Source organism: Anastrepha obliqua, chromosome 3 (genome assembly GCF_027943255.1).
Source record: "Anastrepha obliqua isolate idAnaObli1 chromosome 3, idAnaObli1_1.0, whole genome shotgun sequence".
Lineage (NCBI taxonomy): Eukaryota > Metazoa > Arthropoda > Insecta > Diptera > Tephritidae > Anastrepha > Anastrepha obliqua.
The window spans coordinates 80,371,769-80,395,629 of record NC_072894.1 but is presented as its reverse complement, the minus strand read 5'-3'; the positions used below and the strand labels follow the sequence as shown (position 1 = coordinate 80,395,629).

Sequence of the window (23,861 nt, the reverse complement as noted above, 5' to 3'; positions counted from 1 at the left end):
GATGTCAACTCTCTATTAAATAAATGATTGCATTAAATAAATTTTAGTTTTTTTTTCAACGGATTTAATTGTGAACTTAAGTGCATTTCAAAGTAGAAGAAATCGCCGCAACACACATGATAACCATAAATTCGAATTCAAAACAAAAACCAAGTGAGAACATTTTTAAAATTTGCTTCTATAGTTTTTGGAAATGATTTTCTTAGAAAGGAATTTTATTTAAGGCTGGTGGTGGTTTACTAATTTCGAAATGCAAGCAAAATCACATTATACAGAGCCGATGATCATTGCTCAAAAAAATTTTCCTTAAATTTTCTTTAAATTTTTTTGAGTGAGATAAATTCACTCAAAAAAAATTAAAAAATAAAAAGAATTGCATAACAATTAGAAATATTTTCTTTGGTTCTCAGTTAAGCCGTGAAAATTTCTCTTTAAGGCAACTTCTGATATAAAATTTCGAACAAATCGATTTTTTTTCTTGTTGTGATAGTTTATACTTTCAGAAATATACTTGCAAATTTTTATATTGAAATTCGTGGTAGTTTAGACGTTACAGTCCTTTAAAACGAGACCGGTTTGAAGTACGACGCCCAGGTATAAGCGCGTTAACCGTGTTTTTTTCGAAACTATTTTTTCCGAGTCAGCGTTGGAAATTTCTCACAAAGTACTGAACCGATTGATTTGAATTTTTAATATATTATTGAGTAGACTTGTGGCTCTCCCGGGTAGCAGGATTATAATTTTATAATCAATTTCTCTATTTTTTTAAGAACGAGAACGTGAAAAAAATCCTTTTTTTTTTGTTTTTCCAATAAACAGATAAAATATCCAGAATTTTTTTTTTTTTTTTGTAAATCTGTTACCCATCATAGGGGCATATCTCCTGAAGAATAATCGACCGAATTTTTTTTCAAACGTACCTGAGCAGCCCAATCAGTTACGCCAGTGGCATGTTTTACGTCAGGAGAAGCTATTTTTTTAATATTATCATTGTTGTTTTTTTTTGCTTGTGTAAATAAAGAATTGATCTAATGATAAACATGATTTTCAATTGATACCGATTGTTTTTCTTCAATTTTTAACACCTTCAATTTTCACGTCTCTAGACCAGAAAGGTGCCTTAATAGTCAATTGAAAAAGTACTTTTTTTAATTACATATTTTATTCATATGTTAAGCTTTTTTATTAAGTGATTTTTTTCTCATGAAAATCGACTTTTTCTATATGCACATACGTACATACATATATATGTATTTCGCTCCATACATACGCACGAATGAAAGTTAGTTGCATATACATATTTCTAAGAGTCTAACCAGTGTGTGTTGTTAAGTACGACCCTACAAATATGCATATGTACACGCATACATACACACGCATATAAAACAGAAAATATTTCTTCTCGTCACTTGACCCATCACTCATGTGCCATCCATACGGTCATCTTCTTTGTATGCAAATTTTCCGTCTTACCCCCTCTAATGGTAAGCTCCCGTTTCACCCAGCAGCACACAAAACGTGCATCTAACAAAATTTCTGGGCCCTAATGATCGACAATTTGTTTTTTTATTTTTTTTTGTTGCCTCAAGTATGAGTATAACGCCCATATTGTTAGTTGTTGGCTGGTTGGTGGCTACTCGTGAGGTGATATTTTTGCATGCCTTCTTATTGTTATTATTTTTGTTAAAGATTTTGCTTTTTGCTTGGCGATATGTCTGTTAAACTGTATAGCCACATACACAACTAATCCTCAATTCGTTGAACAACCATTTTTGCCAACTATTATTGTTTTCGCTCTGTGGCGTTTTATGCTTCGATGAAATAGTCACGACGTATTCGCTGCGGCCGGCAGCAAAGGTGGCAGCGGCGGCGCATTGGCGATAGAATGGAATAAGGCGCATGGCGCATGGCGCTTTAGTATGCCGCAGCTGTTAGGCTTTATAATAACAAAAACAAAGCTACCACCTATCAATGTGCTCCAACATTGACGCCGCATTCGTAATGTGATATACAGTGGAGGCACAGAAATTGAGAAAGGTTACTAGGATTTTTCATTTGAATGACATTACTGAACAAAAAATAGTTTATCTTTAAAATATTAACAAGCGTTTCGTTTACATTGCGTTATTTTTGAATTACTACCTACAGGCCGATGAAATGGATTCATATTTTACAAAAAAATATAAAATGTAAGATTTATGACTTAGAGCATATTTTTGCGATAAATGCATATTTGCATAAGGTAACTCTGTATCGAAAATCAAATTAATATTATTGTATTGTAGCGTATTTACAGGGTACGGCACGCGAAGTGTAACCAATTAAAAAGATCATACGTTTAGTTCGGATAATTACTTTTATTCAATTAAACATAAAAAATGTGTGAAAACAATACAAAATTAAGAATCAATTTACTTTTACTCTATATGACCCAAAGAGAATATTCCATCGGATTCGTGTATACACATTTAATGTTTTTTTTTTTTTTTCAAAAATCAACACAAACGTTAGGATTATATTCTAGGCATTTTTCTAAAAATGCAAATTAAAAATTTTAAAATTTTGTTGAATACTTTTATATTATAAAATTCGATTTATATGTTTTTGTATTTGCAAAAGAAAAAAAATTGTAAAAATTAAATAAGAAAGAAAAAATTTTAAAACTTGTCGATAAGTCCATTATTGAAAGATTTTTTTAAGTACAGTGCCTCAATAAAGAACTCTGACAGCCAAGTGATATGGTTTTAAAGCAAAATATATATATTAAAATGGAAATCTAATGCGTTTAGGTGTCACATTTACTTTCGTTCTTCAAGTGTATTTTTCAAAACTAGAAAAAACATAAACAAAATTCAACTCATTCGTACATAGAAAATACAAGCATGAAAATTTAGCCAAATGAATGACAAAAAAGAACTGGGACATTTATATAAAATAGAGTTAGGCAAAAAATATTTAAGAACAAACAATATAATTAATATCTACTCGGCAAGCCTTTATTTTTCTCACCGCTTTCAGTCTTCTTGGCATGGCTTCGAACGTTTTATCACGTCGTACACAGTCGATCGAGGTCTATCCACTATTTCTGTGATTTCCCAAACGGGAAATTAGTCTTGATGACTAATAATTCAATTTCTGACTTTGATTGAGCCTTGTCCACGCTGCCTACCCATGACGTTTATTCAACAAAACACGACTGAAACTTTATTTGAATTTATTACGTTCGCTTCTTTCTTTGCACTGCTCCACCGAGAGCAAATTAATTGTGGAAGTTCCCGTTTTAAAGGCTAAGTTATGGACATTTAAAAAAAAAAAATTCTTATATAATTAAAAAAAATCGAGTTTGAGCCGAAAAACAAAATTGCCGATAACTCTTGAAAAAAAATTTTTTCGGGCGAACAAAAAAATACGTGTCTCATTATTTTGACCAGAGAGCAACATATTTCAGTTACATCGAAATCAAAGAACATGACCCGAATAGTCCGGTTGAATTGAAATGGAAAGCATCTTATATGTACATATGTCCGAGTTCTTTATTCAGCCACTGTACGTATACCAGGCATGTGTATTTCTTTTGCATACACCTTTAATTGTTCATATCGCAACTGTAGAAACTTTAGTTTTTCTCGAACTAATATGATTTCTTCGATCAAAAACCCAGTTCATGTCTGCTGCATAGTTAACCTTTTCACTGAAGGGTAGTGAAACGATTTTTACACATCATTTTATACATCGACACACAGCGACTGCTTCGATTCGATTATTCAACAAGCCTAAAAGTATACAGTAAAAATCATGATCATGGTAACTTCCAACTTCCACATTCTTAAATGCTGAGTGCACAAAAAAGGTTTCTACGGTCGGGCGGAAATTAACTTTATAAGCTCCGCACATTTACACAGTCATAAAGATCATTCTAGTAGTTTGTTGTTATGTGGCTCAAGAAACTGATATAGTATTGATTGTTCTTCTATTTTTTTTGGTAAAATTCTTATATTAAAAACATAAAATATTTCACAAAACAAAAAAAACATCAATATCAACTCACCCTATTTTCTCCTATTGCTATTGAGTATGAATAACGGCTGCTCTCTCGAGGTGCGCTAGCATGCATAGCTGTTTTCACATTTTATACAATTCAACGAACACAGCGCCGAATGCGTGTAGGCATCTTTTGAAATACATATAGTGCGTTTGTTTCAAAAGTTTCATAGTCCAAAAAACTAAAATAGCGAGGAAGCCGGCTTTATAGTTTCCAAATAACTTCTCCTCCGCCTAAATACGGCTGAAAACATATTTTCTTTTAATGAGGCAGCGCTAATAGATGCATCGCGTAACAGTAAAGCTGGCGGCCATTTCAGCAAACTTATCACAAACGGCACTTGTACAGCAAACGGACGATGCATATTCATGCACCGAAAATACTTCTCTCTTTTATCGAATAAACTCTCACACTTCTCATTGAATGAAAGTAACACGATAATAATCTCACTTATTAAACAAATTTTGCACTTATTCTTTCATATACTTATATACATACATACTTGCATAATTGTTTACCTAGCACTTTAAAAATTTGCTATGTGACAATACAACCGGTGCAACTTCATCAAACGGAAGCTAAAGTACGACTGAGGAAATAAATAAGCCGAGGCTGCTAACAAAAATAAAATATACCTTTCAACTAGTTCATAAGAAGACTTAGCTAAGTTACAATCCGCAACCGCGTTTTGAACTGATGGGAAATAAAGAACGCAGGAAAGTATGCAACATATAAGGCGGACTAGCTTATCTCAACAACAATTACTTGTATATGGGTATCTGAAGTAGAATTCACGAATATACAAATTCCTTGACGTTTGACAAAATCGAAGACACTTTGCATCCTTAAATAAAAATAGTTCGTCGTATTTGCATACATATGTATGTACATATGTGAATGAAAACAAAAATTGTATGGTTTTAGTAAGACTGCATGCATGTGCAAGGTGAGCCTATCTGATGAATGACGAAGTAATCAGTTTTTCAGTTGTTGTTTTTTTGCTTAATTTAATTTAATTAATAAATGGTTATTTCGTGTAACCGAACGAATGATGACAAGGATTTTATTAACCCTCCGTTGCGCACTCGGGTTTATCCAGACTGGCTTTTTCGACTTTGGACGTGAATTTAACATATTTCTGTTATAGCTAACGACTTGAGACACTAAGTAGCCTCCCAAATTTTAATTTTCTATCGATTTATGGATATAACCTTTTAAAGGGGACCCTCGAACAGAACGAAGGAAGGTCACACCCGGGTTTAAAAAAGGTATCCAATAGTCAAGTGTCCCGAACCAAGTCAAGTATCAAATAAAGAGGATAGAGGATTTAGTGAGTTGCTAAAGGCGAATGGAAGACGAACGAATTATTAAAAGTGAATACCAAATACGAGGGCGGTTCAATAAGTATCCGTGTTTGATGACAGGGGGCGTTCCTGAGGGAATTTGGTGTTAGCATCGTGCACTTTCATCTATCAAACGACGATAAAAGAAATTTCAGTTTAATTGGTAAGTTAGTTTGGAAAAAATGCGAGGAGATAAAAGCAAAGTTGGATGCGGGCGCTTCGCCATCTATGACCACAGTTAGATATTAGTTCAACGAATTTAAACCTGGGCGTACATCCGCTTTTGATGAAGAGCGACAAGGAGGCCCTGCAGACGTGCTATCGAGGAAATAATTCAAAAAATCCACGACATGAATCTCGCTGATCGACGAACGAAAGTGCGCGGAGTAACAGAGGCCATTGGTGTGTCGACCGGAACGGCAGTTAATGTTTTAAATGATAAGTTGGCGATGAAAAAATTGTCGGCCCAATGGGTGCCACGGTGGTCAACAAGCGGATGCAGCTGTTGACTTCAAAGCAGTGTTTGGAGCAATTTAAGCGAGATCCAAAGGAATTTTTGCGTCGAGTTGTCACCGTTGTTCAAACTTGAATTCATCATTACTCACCAGAAATTAAGCAACAATCAAAACAATGGATTTTTCCTGGTGAATCTGCTCCAAAGAGGACGAAGACAGTCCCATCGGCCGGAAAGGTCATGGCGACGATGTATTGGGATGCGAACGAAGTCATGCTCATGGATTTTTTTTCGAAAAATAAAGAACGATCACTGGGCTATACCAAAGCGAGTTATTGGAAGGATACACGGCCGCATTTGGCGAAAAAAGGTGTTGTCCCACCACAATAACGCACCAGCACAATCATCCGGAGTTGTCGCCGCCAAACTGCGTGGATTGCGTTATGAATTGCTGCCGCACCCCCCGTATTCACTGCAAGTTTTTCTTGTTCCTTAACATGAAGGAATGGCTCGCGGGGCGAAAATGTAGTTGTAACGAGGAAGTAATCACCGCCAATAGAAGGCGTTGGAGGGATATTCTGAGGATGACAAAATCTCAGCTCTCAAATTTTGTGGGCATCCTCACAGGGCACTATCCGTGAGACTCGGAATTACTTCGAGTCCATTTTGCGTCAGCTGTATAGAGGATGAAGTGAAATCATCTCAGCATCTGCTCCATAGCTGCTCCGCTCTCGCGGGACTAAGATTTAAGCATGTTGGTTCTCTCTTCTTCTCTGCGCCTGCTGATATGGCAGGTCTTGATATGAAAAATCTGATGAACTTCATTAGTAGCATAAAACGGCTAACACAACCGCAAAATAGTCACAGTTCATAGTCCACAAAAACTCAAGTCTCCCCACCCCTTCCTTTTCGTCCTATCGTTTTTCCTTCACGTCTTTTTCCCTCCTGGAATGGTTTCACAAAGGACTGGGCCCACTCTCTGGGCAACCATTACAACCTAACTTAACTTAACGCACACTTTACATACAAGGTGGCGCAAAACTAATCATCGGAAGATTTAAATTTTTTGCAAATGGAGTCGTACGTGAATTAGACAGCTGCAGCGTGCAAATAAAGCAAAGGAGCGCGTAAAGGTAAAAAAATAGAGATTTCCATCACTCAAATTCTTTTTTTTTTTTTGGACATTTAGTTTTTTTTCGTCATGGTCTTTGCGCTTAATTCTGAATTGTCCTATAAAGTTTTCAACAATTTTAACCAAACTTGAGATTTTATAATTAATTCGAATCTGAATGAAGCTATTCCAATATTATTGTATGTATGATCACCTCTCTAGATCACAATCTTCGAATTGGGCACTAGTTCCCTCCTGGAATAAAGGTGCGCAAAAATTATCAATAAATTTCATGTCAAAGTGATAGGGAACGCGAAATAGTCAAAAGTAACTAAATAGAAAGCGTCCACTTCACCTCGAATAAAAATCTAAATAAGGAATGACTGAAGAATACTCAAAAATTATCAAAAATTTATTCAATTCATAATAACCCAGTTTCACGTTCAGCTAAATAAAAATTAATAGAACAAATATTTCAAAATTTATATTTTTCAAAATTTTTTAGTGTAATCGTTTAGAGTTTATTCATGCTTAATAAGTTATTATTTTATATTTAGAACAATTTATATATACATAATTATAAATATAAAAAGTAAAATAAAAATTGACTATGTTTCATTAAATAAACCAACTATTTTATATTATTTTATTTTATTTAGTTAAAGTATTTTATAGTAGTTGCATAAATAAATATTTCTAAATTAACGGCATAACTCTTTGCCATTTTTGTATTAACTAGATAATAGGTATAATTCTCCGGTAGTATAAAATATTAAAACTAAGTAATTCAGCAACCAAACAAAACGCCAAGAAAATTTTAAATCTGCAGCCAAAAGTTAATTAAATACGAAAATGCATTCTAAAATGTTTATGATTGCATAGATATATGTATGTGTGTGTTTATATATGTATGTATGAGTGAATAGTATAGACTTTCATTAGTAGATATTGTACATACATACATATACTCGTATATGTTCTCAACGCTTTGCGCTTTCCAAAAGCAACAAACTCTCAAACGACGCCAAAAAGCAACCAAATTCATGCCGCTGGCAGAGGCTACTGAATGGGTCGCGCATTTGACGTCTGCAAAAATTATTAGCTTTACTTAAAATTCGCAAAACAATAAATAAATATAAAGCATTTTTATAGGTTCACATGTACACCTGTGTTCGCTATAATAGCAGAGCAGACATTGTAAAATTTCGATTATTTAGTTTTATTTTTTTTATTTAGTTTTATTCTTTTTGTGAAAGTATAATTCATATTACTTAATGTACAACTTATGATGCCATATAACTATAACGATTTTGTTCGCACATTTTCGAACAGTCCGGCTAAAGGAGCGACGTGTACCCGCATACCGAGGCAGTGTAGGGTTCATGACAATTATTTTTTAAACTGATATTAGGGCGTCATCCTAATGACCAGCCCCTTTCGGGGAGCTCACCTCCGCTCTTTAGGTCCTAGTGCTTCCATCGAGGTTTCCAGTTTTCGGGGAAACTGGTTACTCGATCTCCGGGCAGCCAACAAAACATATAATGCTAATCTAAAATTGCTCAGATCTAAAATATTATCGCGTGAGCTAAAATTAATAATGTATAAAGCACTGACACGACGACCTCTGCTTACATATGGCCGTGAACTATGGACGCTGAAAGCTGAAAGACAAAACAGCTAATGCGATTTGAAAGAAGAGTGCTCTGAAAGATCTATGGTCCACTTAGACTGGCAGATGGCTCTTAACGCATTAGGCATAATGCCGAACTGGAAGGCATAGTTAAGAAAGAAACTATAATAAGATTTATTAAGTCTCAACGACTTAGATGGCTGGGACATGTGGCTAGAAAGCCAAGGGAGCGATCAACGAGAAAGGCACTAGATCTTCGCCCAATTGGGGAAAGAAAAAGGAGACGCCCGAGGAAAAGGTGCCTAGTAGATGTGGAAGCTGATCTTAGGAAAATGCGCATGCAACGTTGGAGGGAAGTGGCTGTAAATCGAGATTGATGACAAGAAACTGTGAAGGAAGCAATAGTTCACCAAGGAATGTGACGCTAAGAAGATGAAGAAGAAAAGCAGTACACGCATACCTGTTTAACGATTATTGCTCGATAATTTTCCCGCGTTTTGAATTTTTTGTTAACACTTTTTTTAAGTTTTACAAACTATTTATACACAGTGCTGACGCCGTTAGCAAACTATCATAAAAAAATGTTGAGAAATATAATTGACAATTTTTGTTTAGTTGCTCAAACTTGAAAATTTCGTACAAACTACTCGCACTGCTCAATACCCGAGTATCTGGAGCTCTATTTCAAACATTATAAAAAATATTAAAAAATTCAACAATTTTTTATCAAGATTTAAACTTTGTTTCGAGAAATTCTAGAAAAATTCTGGGTATGCAGTTTTATAGCTCAATGAATTTCGGGATAATAAAGCGCCACTTTAATGTGCCTCAAAATTCTCGTTGATTTTTGATATTTTTTTTTTGTGTGCTTATGGGGCTAGACATTTTCTTCCATGAAACGAGTGCTTGACATTTTTTTTATATGAATTGAATAAAACTTTGGAATTCGTCGCACTAATATTAGTATTAGCACAGGAGTATGTATATATTTACTGTTATAATCATGCATAAACATGCATATGTACATATGTACATACATCCACCTATGTTTTCATACGCCTACAAACATACAAATATGCAAAGCCATTTTATTTAGAAAGCATTTCCGATTCTCATGCGTTTTCAAGTTACACACACATACATACATATATAATATATATATAAGCATATACACGTCTATGTATGGCGGCATGTATGCAATAACAATTGGCTAAGTTCACGGTTAGTTGCGTATCGGCTTATAAACAGCAAACTAATTTAGCTTAAGCAAATAAATTTTACAAAATATTGGTTTCTTTGAATTAGTTTCTTTTTCATGTATGTATGTATGTATATGGACGTGTATGTGTGTGAAAAGGAACGCATGCAAAGCATCGCGTTAGCGTTGGCATTGTCATTTGTTGGAGCCGCCCCCGCACGATGTTCGCCTATAGAAATCCCTTAATGGTCTGCTTGGTTATATTCTCATAATATTTGCTGCGTCGCCAGGCGGCATTTGGCTTTTGGCTATTAGTGTTACTGTTGTTAGTATTATTATTGTTGTGATTTTGCATTTGCTGCTGCAGCTCAGTACTTGAACACGTGCTCACCTCCGGTGTCACCGATGTGACCGGCACTGTTTCTTCCGTTAGCACTGCTATGGATGGTGCATCGACTATAAAAGATGAATCTAATTCGGATTCTGACTCGACGGGTATACTTTGGCAATTATATTGCTCCACATCACCATCACCAGGTGTAGGTGTAACACTTTGGCTGTGCAACTCCTCAACGTCAGCGATGCTGCTGCCATCGCCATCGCCTTCGTCAGCGGCGGGTGGCAATGCGTAGGCGCCACTACCAATTGGCTCTTCCGTATGGTGCTGTTGTTGTTGGTGTTGCTGAAGTGGTGAAGGTGTACACTCTTGCTGTTGAGCAGATACAAAACTTTGTTCCGAACCATCGAAGGACATATTAATGTCAGCGGGAATTTCATAGGCAGATGCAAAAGTCGAATCATCAGCTTCACTCACATCAAACGAGTTTTTATCGGAGCTAATGTACGAAGAAGTGCGTCCAGAGGCTGTGTGGTACGAAGATGAGTGGGAATGCGGCGTGAAATTGCCTTCGGAGGTGGTAACAAAAGAGTCATCCTCTGTTGAACGTGAGTGCCAGTCCTAAAGAAGAAATTGAAAATTTTTTGAAATACACATAAACATACATATGATAAAAAACATATTTTTTAACGATAAATTAATTTAAATTATTGAAAAAGTGCCTTTGCAGTAAGCATTTAGAATCATAAATGAGTCATTTAAGAGCCAAAATTTAGAAAGCTTACCCTCATCACGAATTTTTGTAAGAGTCATTCTTGAGAAAAGCCACTCACATGAGCCTCTATTCATACATCAATTGCGGGAAACTCTCAAAGAATAGCACTAAGTTCGGATTTCACGTGAAGTTGCTGTAAAAATCTATACGAATTGCATTACCGTGAAAAATGCGTGAAATTTCATATGTATTTCACGGCAAAGTTTTACTTATATCACACCGTGAAAACACCGCGCAACATGACGCCAGCAACATTTTTGTATGCCTATTAAGATGTCATTTAAAATTGGGTGAAAACTGACAGTTTGTTAAAATTCGTAAGCTGTTGAGAAATTGCAAATTTAACAAGACATTCGACAAAGTAAGTGTGCTTAAGAACAATACCTTTAAGAACTCAAATCAACCGTAGCCACCACAAAAAGGGCGAAAGTCCAATAGAATACTCTGAAGACATGGCATTTTTAAGCGAAACCTTTTCGCAAAGAGCGTAGGCAAATCTTCTTTATATTTTTTTGTAACAATATATAAGTAATATATATGTGTTAATTTTAATATTTTAAAAGCATCTTCAAGCATGGACAGTCTAGGAGCAATTACCAGCTTTCACGAAAATCTCGCTTACCCTGGTTATAATTATGTAAGATTTAGATGTTTCGGCATTTTTAGAATAAACAACTTAATGAACGTTTTTCCCTTTCTATTTCCGGACGTCGACACCTAGTACATCGTCAAAGCGCTCCAATATCTCTAGTACGGCCCTACAATCTTCAGCGGAGAAAATTGTGGAGCAAACGAATAGTATTGTGGAGTTAAGAAAAGCAGAGATAGCTCAGAAATACAAGTTTAAGCCTTTTCTACAGTACCTGGTTGGTTGCAAATTTCACACAAATGGCCTACTAGGAATTTGAATAGCACCAAAGATGTGTTAATGAAGTGTAATAATTTTGTTCTATTTTATTTTATTTTAATTCATTTTATTTTGTTTAATTTATGAGCTACTACAATGTGCTATTCGAGTACATATTGATGTAAAACTATCCATATGCTGGTAAATGTGAAGTTAGTACCTTAAGTCTATTTGTAGACTCTTATCTAATCTCTAAAACGCACTTTATGCATGTAAAAAGAAGCTGGGATTTACATGGGGTCTACCTCCTGCTATAATGTAGTGGTGCTACTCAATTATAGTAAAGCCAATATTACTATACGGTATTCTGATGTGGTGGACTGCGCTAGGTTAGGTTAGGTTATGGCGGTAGTCGGTCGGTACGACCAACTTACTTAGACCTTACAGGTTCGTTGTGATACCATTGTGCTACGCGGAAACCGCATTTACTTTTCTTCGTTAAACCATTTTGTGGCTCTTATGAAGCGCAGGATTGATCCCATCCCCACGCCAGATACCTCTGTAAGAGAATTGAAAATTTTTTTGTCTAGACAACCCGCTCTAGTTTTAGCTAAGGCTGGACACTTATAAAGGAGGTGCTCAACTGTTTCTTTCTCTTCTTCATCTCTAAAACGTTTACAATATTCATGGGAGAAAGCTCCTAGTCTCAAGGAATGCCTGCCAAATAGCTAATGAGAAGCAAAGCAATTCCTTTGTCTCTTTTTTGTTTATTTGCGGCCATAGTAGCCTAACTGCAACGCATGTATCTTCAACTCTTCATGTATCTTCATCTCTTCCAAGAGGCCAGATAATGTTTTTTTATTATTATTAGTTTACTCGTGGCCATAGGTATCCCCATGGTATTTTTATCACTAAGCAGTTGAAGAGCAGTACCTCTCCTGGGCTGCGCTAAGAAAACTGACACATAAAAAAATTATGGAAAGTATTCAACGTAATGGTGCACTTTGCACCACAGGTGCGTTGAGAACTACTCCAACAGCAGCGCATGAAAGAGTACTGAAGCAGCCACCGATTGACGTTGCAGCGGAATGTCTAGCAGCTAAATTTGCCGTAAGACTCAACGCAACGAGTGAATTTATCCATAAAACGTTCGGACATAGCTCAGTAGGCATGGATTACAGGGTCAAGATGAACTAATATATGATTCCGAAATGCAATTGGGTGAAGAAATTCCGAACAACAATAGAAGAAGAAGATACTCTTAATATATTTACAGATGGCTCGAAAATGTTGGACAGAGTAGGGGCAGGGATCTATTGCGCAGAGCTAGGCATCAGACAGCAATTTAAGCTCCCCGACCACTGCAGTATCATGCAAACAGAAGGAAAGGCTACGGAAATAGCATTCGCAAAGATATCAAGCAACTCCAAAATAAATATATACGTTGGCAGTCAAGCGGCGATAAAAGCAATAAACTCATATGAAATTTCATCTAAAAATGTTCTAAAAAGCAGGGAAGCCATAGAGAGACTAACCGCAGACAGACGGTTGCACATCTATTGGGCACCCGGAGCTCTACAATATGAGCAGTTAGAATGCCTCTCGGGGTTAAAGTTTCGGAGGTTACTTAGATTCGCAAAATACGCAGATGTATTATAAGATGTCTACTACAAAGAAACGTAAAGGTTTAGCTCCATCTGGTATCACTAAAGACCAATCAGCCAGCCAGGTCAACCTAACCTATTCTATTTCTTCTCTAAAATACCAACAAAAACCTTTTGCATATCGGTTCCGAAATTGTATTGTTTTGTTATTGGCACAAAATGCCGTTACAACTATAATGTACGAACTGGGCATACCGTTTTTTATTTTCCTTATATGGGGCTCCATAAGTATATGAGTCGCAACTTTGTTGGCTGTTCTGCGATTTTTGAGGCTCATGCTTCGATTTTTGTCCGGTGCCATTTAATAAACATGTCTTATGAAAAATTTGCCACTGGATCCGAGTATGAAGTCAAAATTAAAAAAAAATGTGGAACAGTTTTCGAGATAAAGCCAAACTTAAATTTTCTGTGTTCTGAAAAAGGAAGTTCACTAAAATTACAATATTTCCGGATGTAAAGAGTCAGCTGCCTTAAAAGGAATTTGAAGGTAACCAAATTTCACATCAAGAGTTTATGTAACAATTTTCAAGCAGATTTCTAGTTTAGGAGGTATTTATAAACTTTGCGAACATTTTTGGAACAGTATTAACAAAATTTCACCAAGAATTCATTTTTTCTGTAAATTGAGACTTTAAAATATATGTTTATTTTCAGTTTCTTTTTAGGAGGTCAAAATAAGCCGATGATGAAAATTGAATTGAAAATATTGAATTAAAATTTTCTTACATTTTTATAAATTATTTACGATACAGAGGGTGATCAGATTGGAGGTACTTTTTCCAATAGGGTTTTTTGACAGATCACGCTTGACTACTTAGTTCGACATAATTTTTTTAACTATTCATTGATACTTCATCATGGAAAGATTGTATTACGAAAATCGACGCTCTGTGAAAAGTGTGCATCGCCCGCTCAGGCCAACTTATAGTGTTCAGCGATGACTTTTTGTTAATGGCTCTATCAATACGCAAAATTTCCGTACTTGGGCTGAAGAGTAACTCGAACCGAAGACCTTTAAGAACAGGCATTACATCCATTGAAAGCAAGAGTTTGATGCGGCCTATGGGCTGGAGGAATCATCAGCTTTTTATTTGTGGGGGTATGTAAAGACTAAACGTTTTGTGGATAAACAAGCTTCGATAGAGGCAATGGACAACACTTCTAAGTTATTAACGAGACTCCGACCGAAATTTGTATTTACGGATGGCCGAATTACGGCGCAGATGCGGCCAACATTTGAAAAAAATTATCTTTAAAAAGTAAATGTAAGAATGGGTCTACGCAAAAATAATAATGATTTTAAGATAATTTGAATTTTTGTTGTTTTGAATTTAAATTCCGATACCTAAATTGATCACCCTTTACTATAAGATAACTAGATATCAATAATAGTAATTAATAATAATCGTTTCGTTTCAGCAGCTGCCAAAGTTACCAACGACATTCAGCTGTCAAAATATTCAGTAGGGTTTGCCGTTTTGACATGCAAATGTTTCTTGCTTGAAATTCCGACTCCATTATAATTAAGCAAATCCAAATTTGGGCCAAAACGGGAAACTCGGACGAAGTCCAACTTTGACTAAGCGGCTTTTCCAATAGGAAAAATTGCGGTCAAGCAACAACGTATCATGGAACCATATTTCTTTCGAAATGAGGAAGGCAGCTCCACTATAGTTGATGGCTCTCAGCATAGAGCAATGTTAACCGACTTTCTGTAGCGAGAGATCAACAACATCGATATACCCGAACTGCGTTCTAACAGGACGGCACTACATGCCGTACAACTGACTCAACTCTCGAAGCTATGACAAGGAAAATTAGCAAGTTAGACGCTGAAAGATCTGAATTTCGTGCAAAAAAGGTACCGCGTTGCTAAAAAGGTATCACGGTGTTGCCAAAGACATGATTTCCAAAGCTGAATCCGACCCAACATTCATCAAACATACCGTTATTAGAGACGAGATGTGGACTAATGAGTACGACACACAATCCAAACATTAGACGAGTGAGTGGAGAGCTCCGCATGAACCAAGATCAAAAAAATCATGACGTTTTCGGTCAAAAACGAAGCGATGCTCACGCTTTTTATGGATTGCAATGGTATTGTACACGGCAATTTGTTGCCAGAAGGTCAGATAGCTAAAATAAAAATAAAAGACTAGTATTTTGGCGTTATGAGATATTGACGAGAAGCAATCCGCCAAAAGAGAAAGGATTTGTGGGAAAACCACTATGAAGTTTGTTGTTTTTAGTGAATTTCTGACCAAGAACAAAACGAATACCATCCAATAGTCATCGAATTCACCTAATATGGCTCCCTGCGATTTTTTCTGTTTGATCGAGTCAGAAAACCACTACGAGGAACACTTTTGTGACATCCGAATGAAAGTAATGGCAAAATCGGAGACGACTCTAATGGCTATACTGAAAATAGAGTTCCAGAAATATTTCGAGAGTTGAGACTTGCAGTTAGTAGCAAGGATTTTGATGGTGATAATATAAATTTTGAGGAATAAACTTGTATTTTGAATTTGTTGAGTATATCCCGGGAAGTTTTTTGACCAAGTTGGTATGCCGCAAATTTCTGATCTTGTATGTAGATTCATAATAAATCCCCAATTCTTCATATTACCTTCCACACTGATATGCCATTCAAAGAGTCGGCCAAAGGACTCTGAGTCTCTGACTGATTCAGCAATTCCTGTGAAAACTGCTATGTAAAGATATAATTTACTTAACTAAAAATCTTCTAAGTGTATGAAGAAATAAAGTAAATGAAAATAATTCAAGTTGACTCACCTCACTACTATTACTCCTCATAGCCTCCCGTTTCTTCGCAGCACTGCCTGTTAAATTCACCTCCAACGCCTCAGCATCCTGTTGCACATCGCGTATAGAGGCATCCAAAGACTCAGCAACCTCAGCGATCTCCTGCAGCTTATTCGAAATGGCCGTGCATGCGATTTCATTGTTACCCGTAGGTTTTATGACAATCGAACTGGACTCAGCGATGCTCTCATTGGTTGTTGTGCCATCTGAACTGGAAGACTGCGTGAGCATATCACCGGCAGGACTAGAGTTATCCGTTGCCAACTCATCAACTGCAATGCTAGAAGCAATTTGAATAGTTTCATTAGCACCTAAACTTGTTTCTGGTAGTGTAGTGGTTTCTAGTAAAGGATTGAGAAACGTTTTGTTGGTTGGCGTTTCGACATCCGCGTTTGCAGCAATTAAATCTACAGATCTATCCAGGTCCACTTCAGTTTTTGTTTGCTCATGCTCGTCTTGTTGTGATAAAGTATCTTCCCCTACTGCCTTCTCACTTTCGTCAACTGCATTTGCAGCGTCATTTTGCTCTCCACCAACTGCAGCCGATTCAGTGTTGACCCTAATTTCCGCCTTGTCAACTTTGACAGGCACTTCCAACCCATTCCCGTTATCTATCGTTTTTTCTACGCCCGCTGCGAAGCCGCCTATCTCTTCGCTACGATTCCCACTCTCTTCGTCTATAAGCTCTTCATTTGCTGGCATATTTATAGATTCTTCTGTTTTGCTGTTGTCAGTCGTTTCTAAAATGCTTTCAGTTGCTGTGGACGTACTTTCCAGTGTCACAGCACTTACTTCGTGTGCAATGTTCACATCACTTTGGTGCTCGTTTGAAGGGGAAATTTGCGCGAGCTCTACTTTCCCTGCCAGTGCACTACTTTGCTCTTCGCAAATGACCCCTGTATTTTGGTCTTCTGAAACGTTTAAGTTTCCATCAGAATTATAATCGATATTTTTAGCATTAGTATGATCGAGATTTTTTTCTAATTTCATTTGGTCGACACCGCCATTTCCGTACGCGTTAGCACACTCCGCGCTTTCCGATTCCGGTTCGAATTTATGTTCCGGTTGCATTTGCGGTTCCGGCGAGGTTTCGGATTTTGCTTTCGAAAATAAGTTACGAAAACGTGAGAACATTTTCGTTTAGTATTATTTTTAAATTTTGTTTTCGGTTTGCGGTTTAATTTTTTTCGTTCAAAAGTCGATAGGTACCCGGAAGATTGGTTTCGTAAGTGCGACCCGCGCTATTCGTTTCGCTCTTCAGTTGCAATTATTTGTTCATAAAGGTATTACGCGCTAACTGTGTGCTTTCACCAGCTAACGCAAATAATTTTTACGAGCAGTAAATAATTCTATTTTTTAACTAAGTATACTAAATAATGAAAAGATTAAGTATTTCACAGGCTACGCAACCGTCACTTGCGTTTCGCTATTTTTAATTGGTTTGTAGGAACTATTTTTTTTTAACCAGCACTTTTCGTACCCAGCGACTTTTTTATAACACCCCGCCTCGCACAACTTTTTTGTTTTGCCACGCGCGCTCGTTTTTAAGTCAATCCGTACGACCGTAGAACGGAAGAAAAATCTGTTAAAAAAATGCTTTGCTTTCGTTATTTTAATTGCTGAAGAACCGCGCTGGATCGCGCACTAAACTATACTAACTTGCCTACTGTGTCTGTCTGTCAGACAGCTCCTCTGCGAGCTCTAAATTTTTCAAAAAAATATGTATTATTAAACGAGTGTTCCTGGCAGCCGGTGAATGCGACAGTCTTTTCGTCGTTTTTGGTTGCTTGTTCGTGAGTGCGACGCGTGGATGGGTAAAATTATGTGACGTTTCCTTGTGTTTTATTTTTATTTTATTTCATTTCTCTGTCTTTTTTTTTTGTATTTTAGTAAAAGTGAACTTTTGGGTGAAATCAATTTTACTTTTGTGCGTTTTTTCGGTGCGCTGGTATTTTCTCTAAATTTTCTTCTAATTTCTATAATACAAAAGCCACTTATGTAAATATATTTACTTTGGACCTGCACAAAGCCCGAAATATTTATACTCTTTCATTTCTTTTAGTTTTGATTTTTCCTTTCGGCCAACAGCTGCACTAAACTTTAGCCAAGTGAGATCAACCAAGAATATAAGAACTGACGCATTTTATCTATTTAGCTTTAATAACATGTATATACTTATATATGTATATATGCGCATACGTATGCGTGCTGTGTTATCTAATTGCGATTTTCGATATGATGCATGTGCGAATACCGAATATAAATTTCCTGGCCAATTGCATAAACACAAACCTCTTTAATTTCACCGTGCAAACCGCTAAAGGAAATAAGGAAATATTTACCTCACTGATTACAGGGTGAACTATAAGGGTGGGCACAGTATTCCCAGAAAATTAGAACACGTAGAGTTGTCACCTTAAATCCAATATTTAACTTGTCAGCAAGCATCTTTTAGGCGATTTTCTGACTAATCTGTGAAATATGTATTTGTATTTTCAGAGCCATTTAAAGCTGACACCAAGGCGAATCTATGAAAGGTGGCAAAACTTGAGTAACAACAACATTTTCATGTATTTGGTTTTTGTAAAAGTGATTCTTAATGTAAAATTTTCCATGAAAATGTTAACATCAAATCAGCCGCTCTAATGCCATCACGAATTTGCCTTTGCACTCACTTAGAAACATTTTCGTAAAAATGGGGGCAAGTGAATAGTGCATGATCATCAAACTCTAAACTCAAAATCAAATCAACTAGAAGCTTGAAAAGTTTTGTAAGAACTCTTCACCATTGATCGAAGCCGTCCAGCTCTGATGTACCGCAATTGAGATCAGCCCACCAAAAATCGTCGATAAAACCCAGAGTATGATATTAGAGCACCGTCAGTAAATGTGAGCGCATTTAGAAAATCTACAAGTTTATTACAAGGATTAGCGTCTTAAGGGTCTAGAATTTTCAAAAAATCAATTTTTTTTATATTTCGAAAATATAGGCTTTTAAAATGGCTTTTAAATTTCAATGGTCGCATTATCCACTCCCAAAACATTAAACTCAATTATCTCAAAACTACTTTTTTCGGCCAGGTCTTGTCAAAAAAAAACAAACTATTCAACCGAATCGGGTGAAATTTTATTATGTTGTTCACCAAATCAATGGCTATAGCCCGTACTAGAATCATATTATTATTTCCATTAGTTTGTGTTTTTTTTCTTAAAAAACTGAAAAAAAAAACAATTTTTAAAGTGTCAAATTCAAATGCGCGCCATTTTGTCAAATATTTTTAATTTTGGTTCATAGGGACATAGCTACAGTCATACTGATTAATAATTTTTTTGGTTTTTGTGTTTCAGATAAATAGAAGAACCAAAATGGACAACACCGTCCAGGTCCACTTTTTCGGGAGGGTCAAATTCAGCGCCATTTTTAAAATTATTAAAATAAAAAAAAAAAAATGTTCGCATGTAAAAGAAGTTAAATAAAAAGCCTAAAAAATTTAAATATCGTTTTTCATTTTTTTATTCTAAAAAAAATCCTGAAAATACCCTAAATTTTCGAGGTCTAGACAGTCGGAACTCCTTAAATTTTGTATAAATATTTAAATTCGAAAAATCTAATCGCAAAATGGGATGATTGGAAGAGCATAAGAATGCGTGTGAAATGAGCAGGAAGAATTCTGCCGTCAAATTACGTATAATGTAGCAGCCAAAGTTATAATCACAATTTTTCTTCGAATGGTCAAATCTTGTAATTTATCATCATTCCTACTACTACACTTCTCTCTGGTTAATCGAAGGCGAAGAAAGTTAAGGTGATTGAAGTATTTTAGCCAACAAGATCAAGATGATAATTTTTTCAAATGCTTTCCTCGGATAGATACAACCATTCCACGCTGTCCGTATTTAGCGAGGAAAAAAACTTTTTCGAACTGGATATTTCACCGACGCACAATTTCCTAATCGTTCGTTCGCTTAACACACCAATCGTTATATTTTACTGGGCCGCTGTCCTCATATAATGCACGAATATGAACGAGACGTTATCAATAAAACGGTCCGCGGATGACATATGGCAAAAGTAAATTTTTTGTTTTTTGGTAGTGGTTTTTTGGGTTGATGTACGGCCCTCTTTGAACGATTTGTACCACTGGAAAACACGTGCACGCGATAGAGCAGAGTCCCCATAGGTTGTCTGCAACATTTTTAAGGTGTCTGAAGCCGAAATTTTGTTGGAATAACAAAATTTCAAACAAATTCTTTGTTTAACTTGAATTTCCATCGTTAAATTCGAAGAACACACTCGAGCTTGACTTGTTTACAGTAGCACAGAAAACAAACTATGTGACATATCACGCTGAAATTTGCCATGTAAGCTTATTACAGTCCTACCAAAAAACAAAAAATTTATTTTTGCCATATGTCATCCGTCTCTTTCATATTTGAGTAGAAGGTATAGTGCACGAATATGTTAATAATTTTAAATACACCTCAAAGAATAATTTAGAGTCTAAAGTTGTCTTACTTCGTATTTAGTAGTTCCATGGGCTGTTCAAACCTCTCGAGCTAATTAGTTTTAATATACCTAGCAAAACTCTTCGTCCTTTTTATCTCCATATATAATAATATGTATTTGCCCGTAGTTCCTAGGTAGAACATAGGGCCTCATCGGTTTCAGTAATAATCCATAAGTTAATGATAAGGAGGGTATTGCCTTTTGCATCCGAACCTGGGTCCGGGGTGGCGGCTTTACCAAGAAGCTGGCAAGGCGTACCAATTGACTCGGCCCACAGAACCTCTTTAGCCAAATCAGGTGGTACCACATCTAGGACAAGTATTCTACGGCGGTGGGTGGAGGCTGTTTGGGGAGGAGTAGCTGTGTTATTTGCATCACTTTCCTATTAACTTTCTATCTCTGCTAATTAGCTTGCTCATGCACCTATACTCAGGGCACTTTTGGAATTTGATAAAATTTAAAAAAACAAATTTTATATAGACTCTTCATCTCCAAAATCTGTTTTAAATCTATTGTTCATTCTGCTACAAAAGCCATATAAAAGAAATTTTCAAACTTTGTGCAAAGTAAAAAAATGCAACAAATCTTCAACAAAATTTCACACGCATTAATCAGTATTTTAAAAAAATTTCAGGTATATAAATAAAAGTCTATTGCATGATGGTATAATAAAGAATAAGTTTCCAGTGGCGCAAAAATCGAGTTGATTTTTGAGAATTTTTTTATTTTTTGCTTGGTGTTGGGTATTTTCTTCCATATGAAAAAAAATGTCGAGCATTCGTTCTATGGAGAAAATGCGTATGAGAAATGGTTTAGGGTCTGGAGAAATAAAAGTTGGTATAAATAATTTGAAAAAAAAAAGTTAAAATAAGGCATTTAGGTGACTCAGAAGGTGTCGTAAGTGTCATATTATCTTACTTTGTAAAGGGTTCAATGGTTAAATAAATGTTAAAAATACGTTCACATATGCACTAATTACCAATAAATCCTCAAAATTAATCTACCCGTTCACACACGGCAGATTACCAGCAATATTGACAATCAGCTGTCAATACTGTTGTGAAAGGTTTTTCTTCATAGAAATTATTTTGGTGGAATATTTCGGTGTTTTCGGTTTCTTTAACTGCTATTAACAATAGCTAATTTAGAAGTAGAAGGAATAGCTAATTTAATAGCGCAATTGGCTGCTAATAATAAACAGTTCGAGGAAATCCGTAAAGGACATTTACTGAGGTTTCAAAAAATTATGGCAGCAATCCGATATTAAATTTTCTAGTAAGTAATAAGAGAACAAAGTGTTTATGGACACACGCTTATTTCTATTATGTGAAGACATATAGTAGTTATTATTGTTAGAAGGCCATTACGCACTGCGACCAGAGCTGATCTATTTTGTAACCCTAGAGTTTTAGGCTTTTTAGAAATTTTAGCACAATTTTGGGTTTGTTGTTCCAAAGATTGCATGGAGATACTACGATACCACCAAGGTGATGAAGTCTCTGTCTGCCCAACGCAGGACATTCACAAAGCACATGTTCTGAGCTTTCTATGTCCATTTCGCAAGAGCGGCAGACATTGGTCTCAGATAGACCAATATTATTTAGATGATACCTCAGGCTGCAGTGGCCTATAAGATATCCTAAAAGACGCAGATCTAGTAGTAGTACATATAGTAGTTAATAATACCCAACGAAAATTTGAAAAAATCTCGCTTTTAATTACGAAAAAGTAGATCATCTACTTATATGTGAACGTATGTATTATAAGAGGACTTGAAACCACAGCCACTACTTTTTAACTGTGTGAAAATTCATATACTACATATATGGCTTGAATGGTACAACAATGCGACACTTACGAATATCTCATATATAAGGGAACCTAAGCGTTTTTCTTGTGCCGATGAAATTATTCCTTATTTCATTTTTCAAAGACTTTTTGGCCTACCCATGCAATCCCATTTTATAGAATTTCTTATAATTTCTTTTATATGCTGGGTTAACTGAGGCTAATAACTGACATGTACTTCAAAATAAGGCACCCTAATAATATACGCTAGCGCTCATATATAAACTGAATGTGTATGTGTGTCACCATCTAAACGCTAAATAAATAAATCTGATTAAGTGCTGATCGACATATGAGTATTTTTTTTAATGACTGAGTTATTAAAATGGATGTCTATTGTACATATTTTATTATGCTGACAGCTATGTCGTAAAAGTGGAATATTATGAGCGATCCTAAAGACTTGCCTAAGGCCCATGATCATATTAAATGTTTGAAAATGGTTTAGAAGAGATGAAAATGAATCAGAAGCCCATTTTCATTCAAAGTTTTCTATTAGAAGTGTTGGTTTAAAGTCATAATAAGTCACTCCCACTAAAGTTTCCGTAAGTAAATAAATGTATTTGATTTGCAACTGCCAGTTTATCAGCTGTTGGTTTCCACAATATATCAGCTGGAGTACTCTACTGAATGGCTTTCTGTTCAGTACACGATGTAGAAATTGCCAACATCGATAGTTAACCGGCTCTCAGAAATTGTGGAGGGATCGGTTGACCTGCTGAGATAACCAGGGTCATGACAGTGGTTTGTTTACGGAACAACTGAGTGATATACGAAAAAAATCAACATAGCCATTGACTTCGTTGCCATTTGTACAATTGAACGATTGTGTGAATACGTGTGAAATGAGCGAGCGGGATTCTGCTGCAGAGTACCCGAAAATTTAGCTTCGGATGACTAAAATTGGTTTGTCCATTCCTCGTCGTTCTTCGGAATTACACCGTATTTTGCATAAAGATTTAGGTCTTAAGGCTTATAAAGTCAAATTAACAGAAGAGCTCAAGCCGGCCGATCATCAAAAACGTCGTGTCTTTGCTGATTGGGTCCTTGAAATGCATGAAAATGAACCGGAATTCCATCGAAAAATCACCTCGGTGGCTTCGTCAACAAGCAAAATTGTCAGATCTGGGGCTCAGAAAATCCAAGAGTTATTGTTGAAAAGCCTCTTTATCCTCAACGTGTGAGTTATTGAACCGTACTTTTTCGAAAACGAAGCTGGAGCAACAGTTACGGTGAATGGATTGCGCTATCGAGAGATGATTAACGATTTTTATGG

General features: G+C 36.0%; 1 protein-coding gene across 1 annotated transcript in view; it reads right to left on the bottom strand.

The window, feature by feature from the left end:
* Nucleotides 1–9,924: 9,924 nt before the first annotated feature.
* The window catches only part of LOC129240320 (SEC14 domain and spectrin repeat-containing protein 1), a 46,498-nt gene continuing 32,561 nt past the window's right edge, over nucleotides 9,925–23,861 (bottom strand). Inside the window, exons 8-9 of the mRNA XM_054876048.1 lie at nucleotides 16,201–16,510; nucleotides 9,925–10,736 (exon numbers count right to left, since the gene is read on the bottom strand). Coding sequence (XP_054732023.1) covers nucleotides 10,008–10,736; nucleotides 16,201–16,510 — 1,039 coding nt within the window. The 3' untranslated portion in view covers nucleotides 9,925–10,007. The remainder of the gene's footprint in view (nucleotides 10,737–16,200; nucleotides 16,511–23,861) is intronic.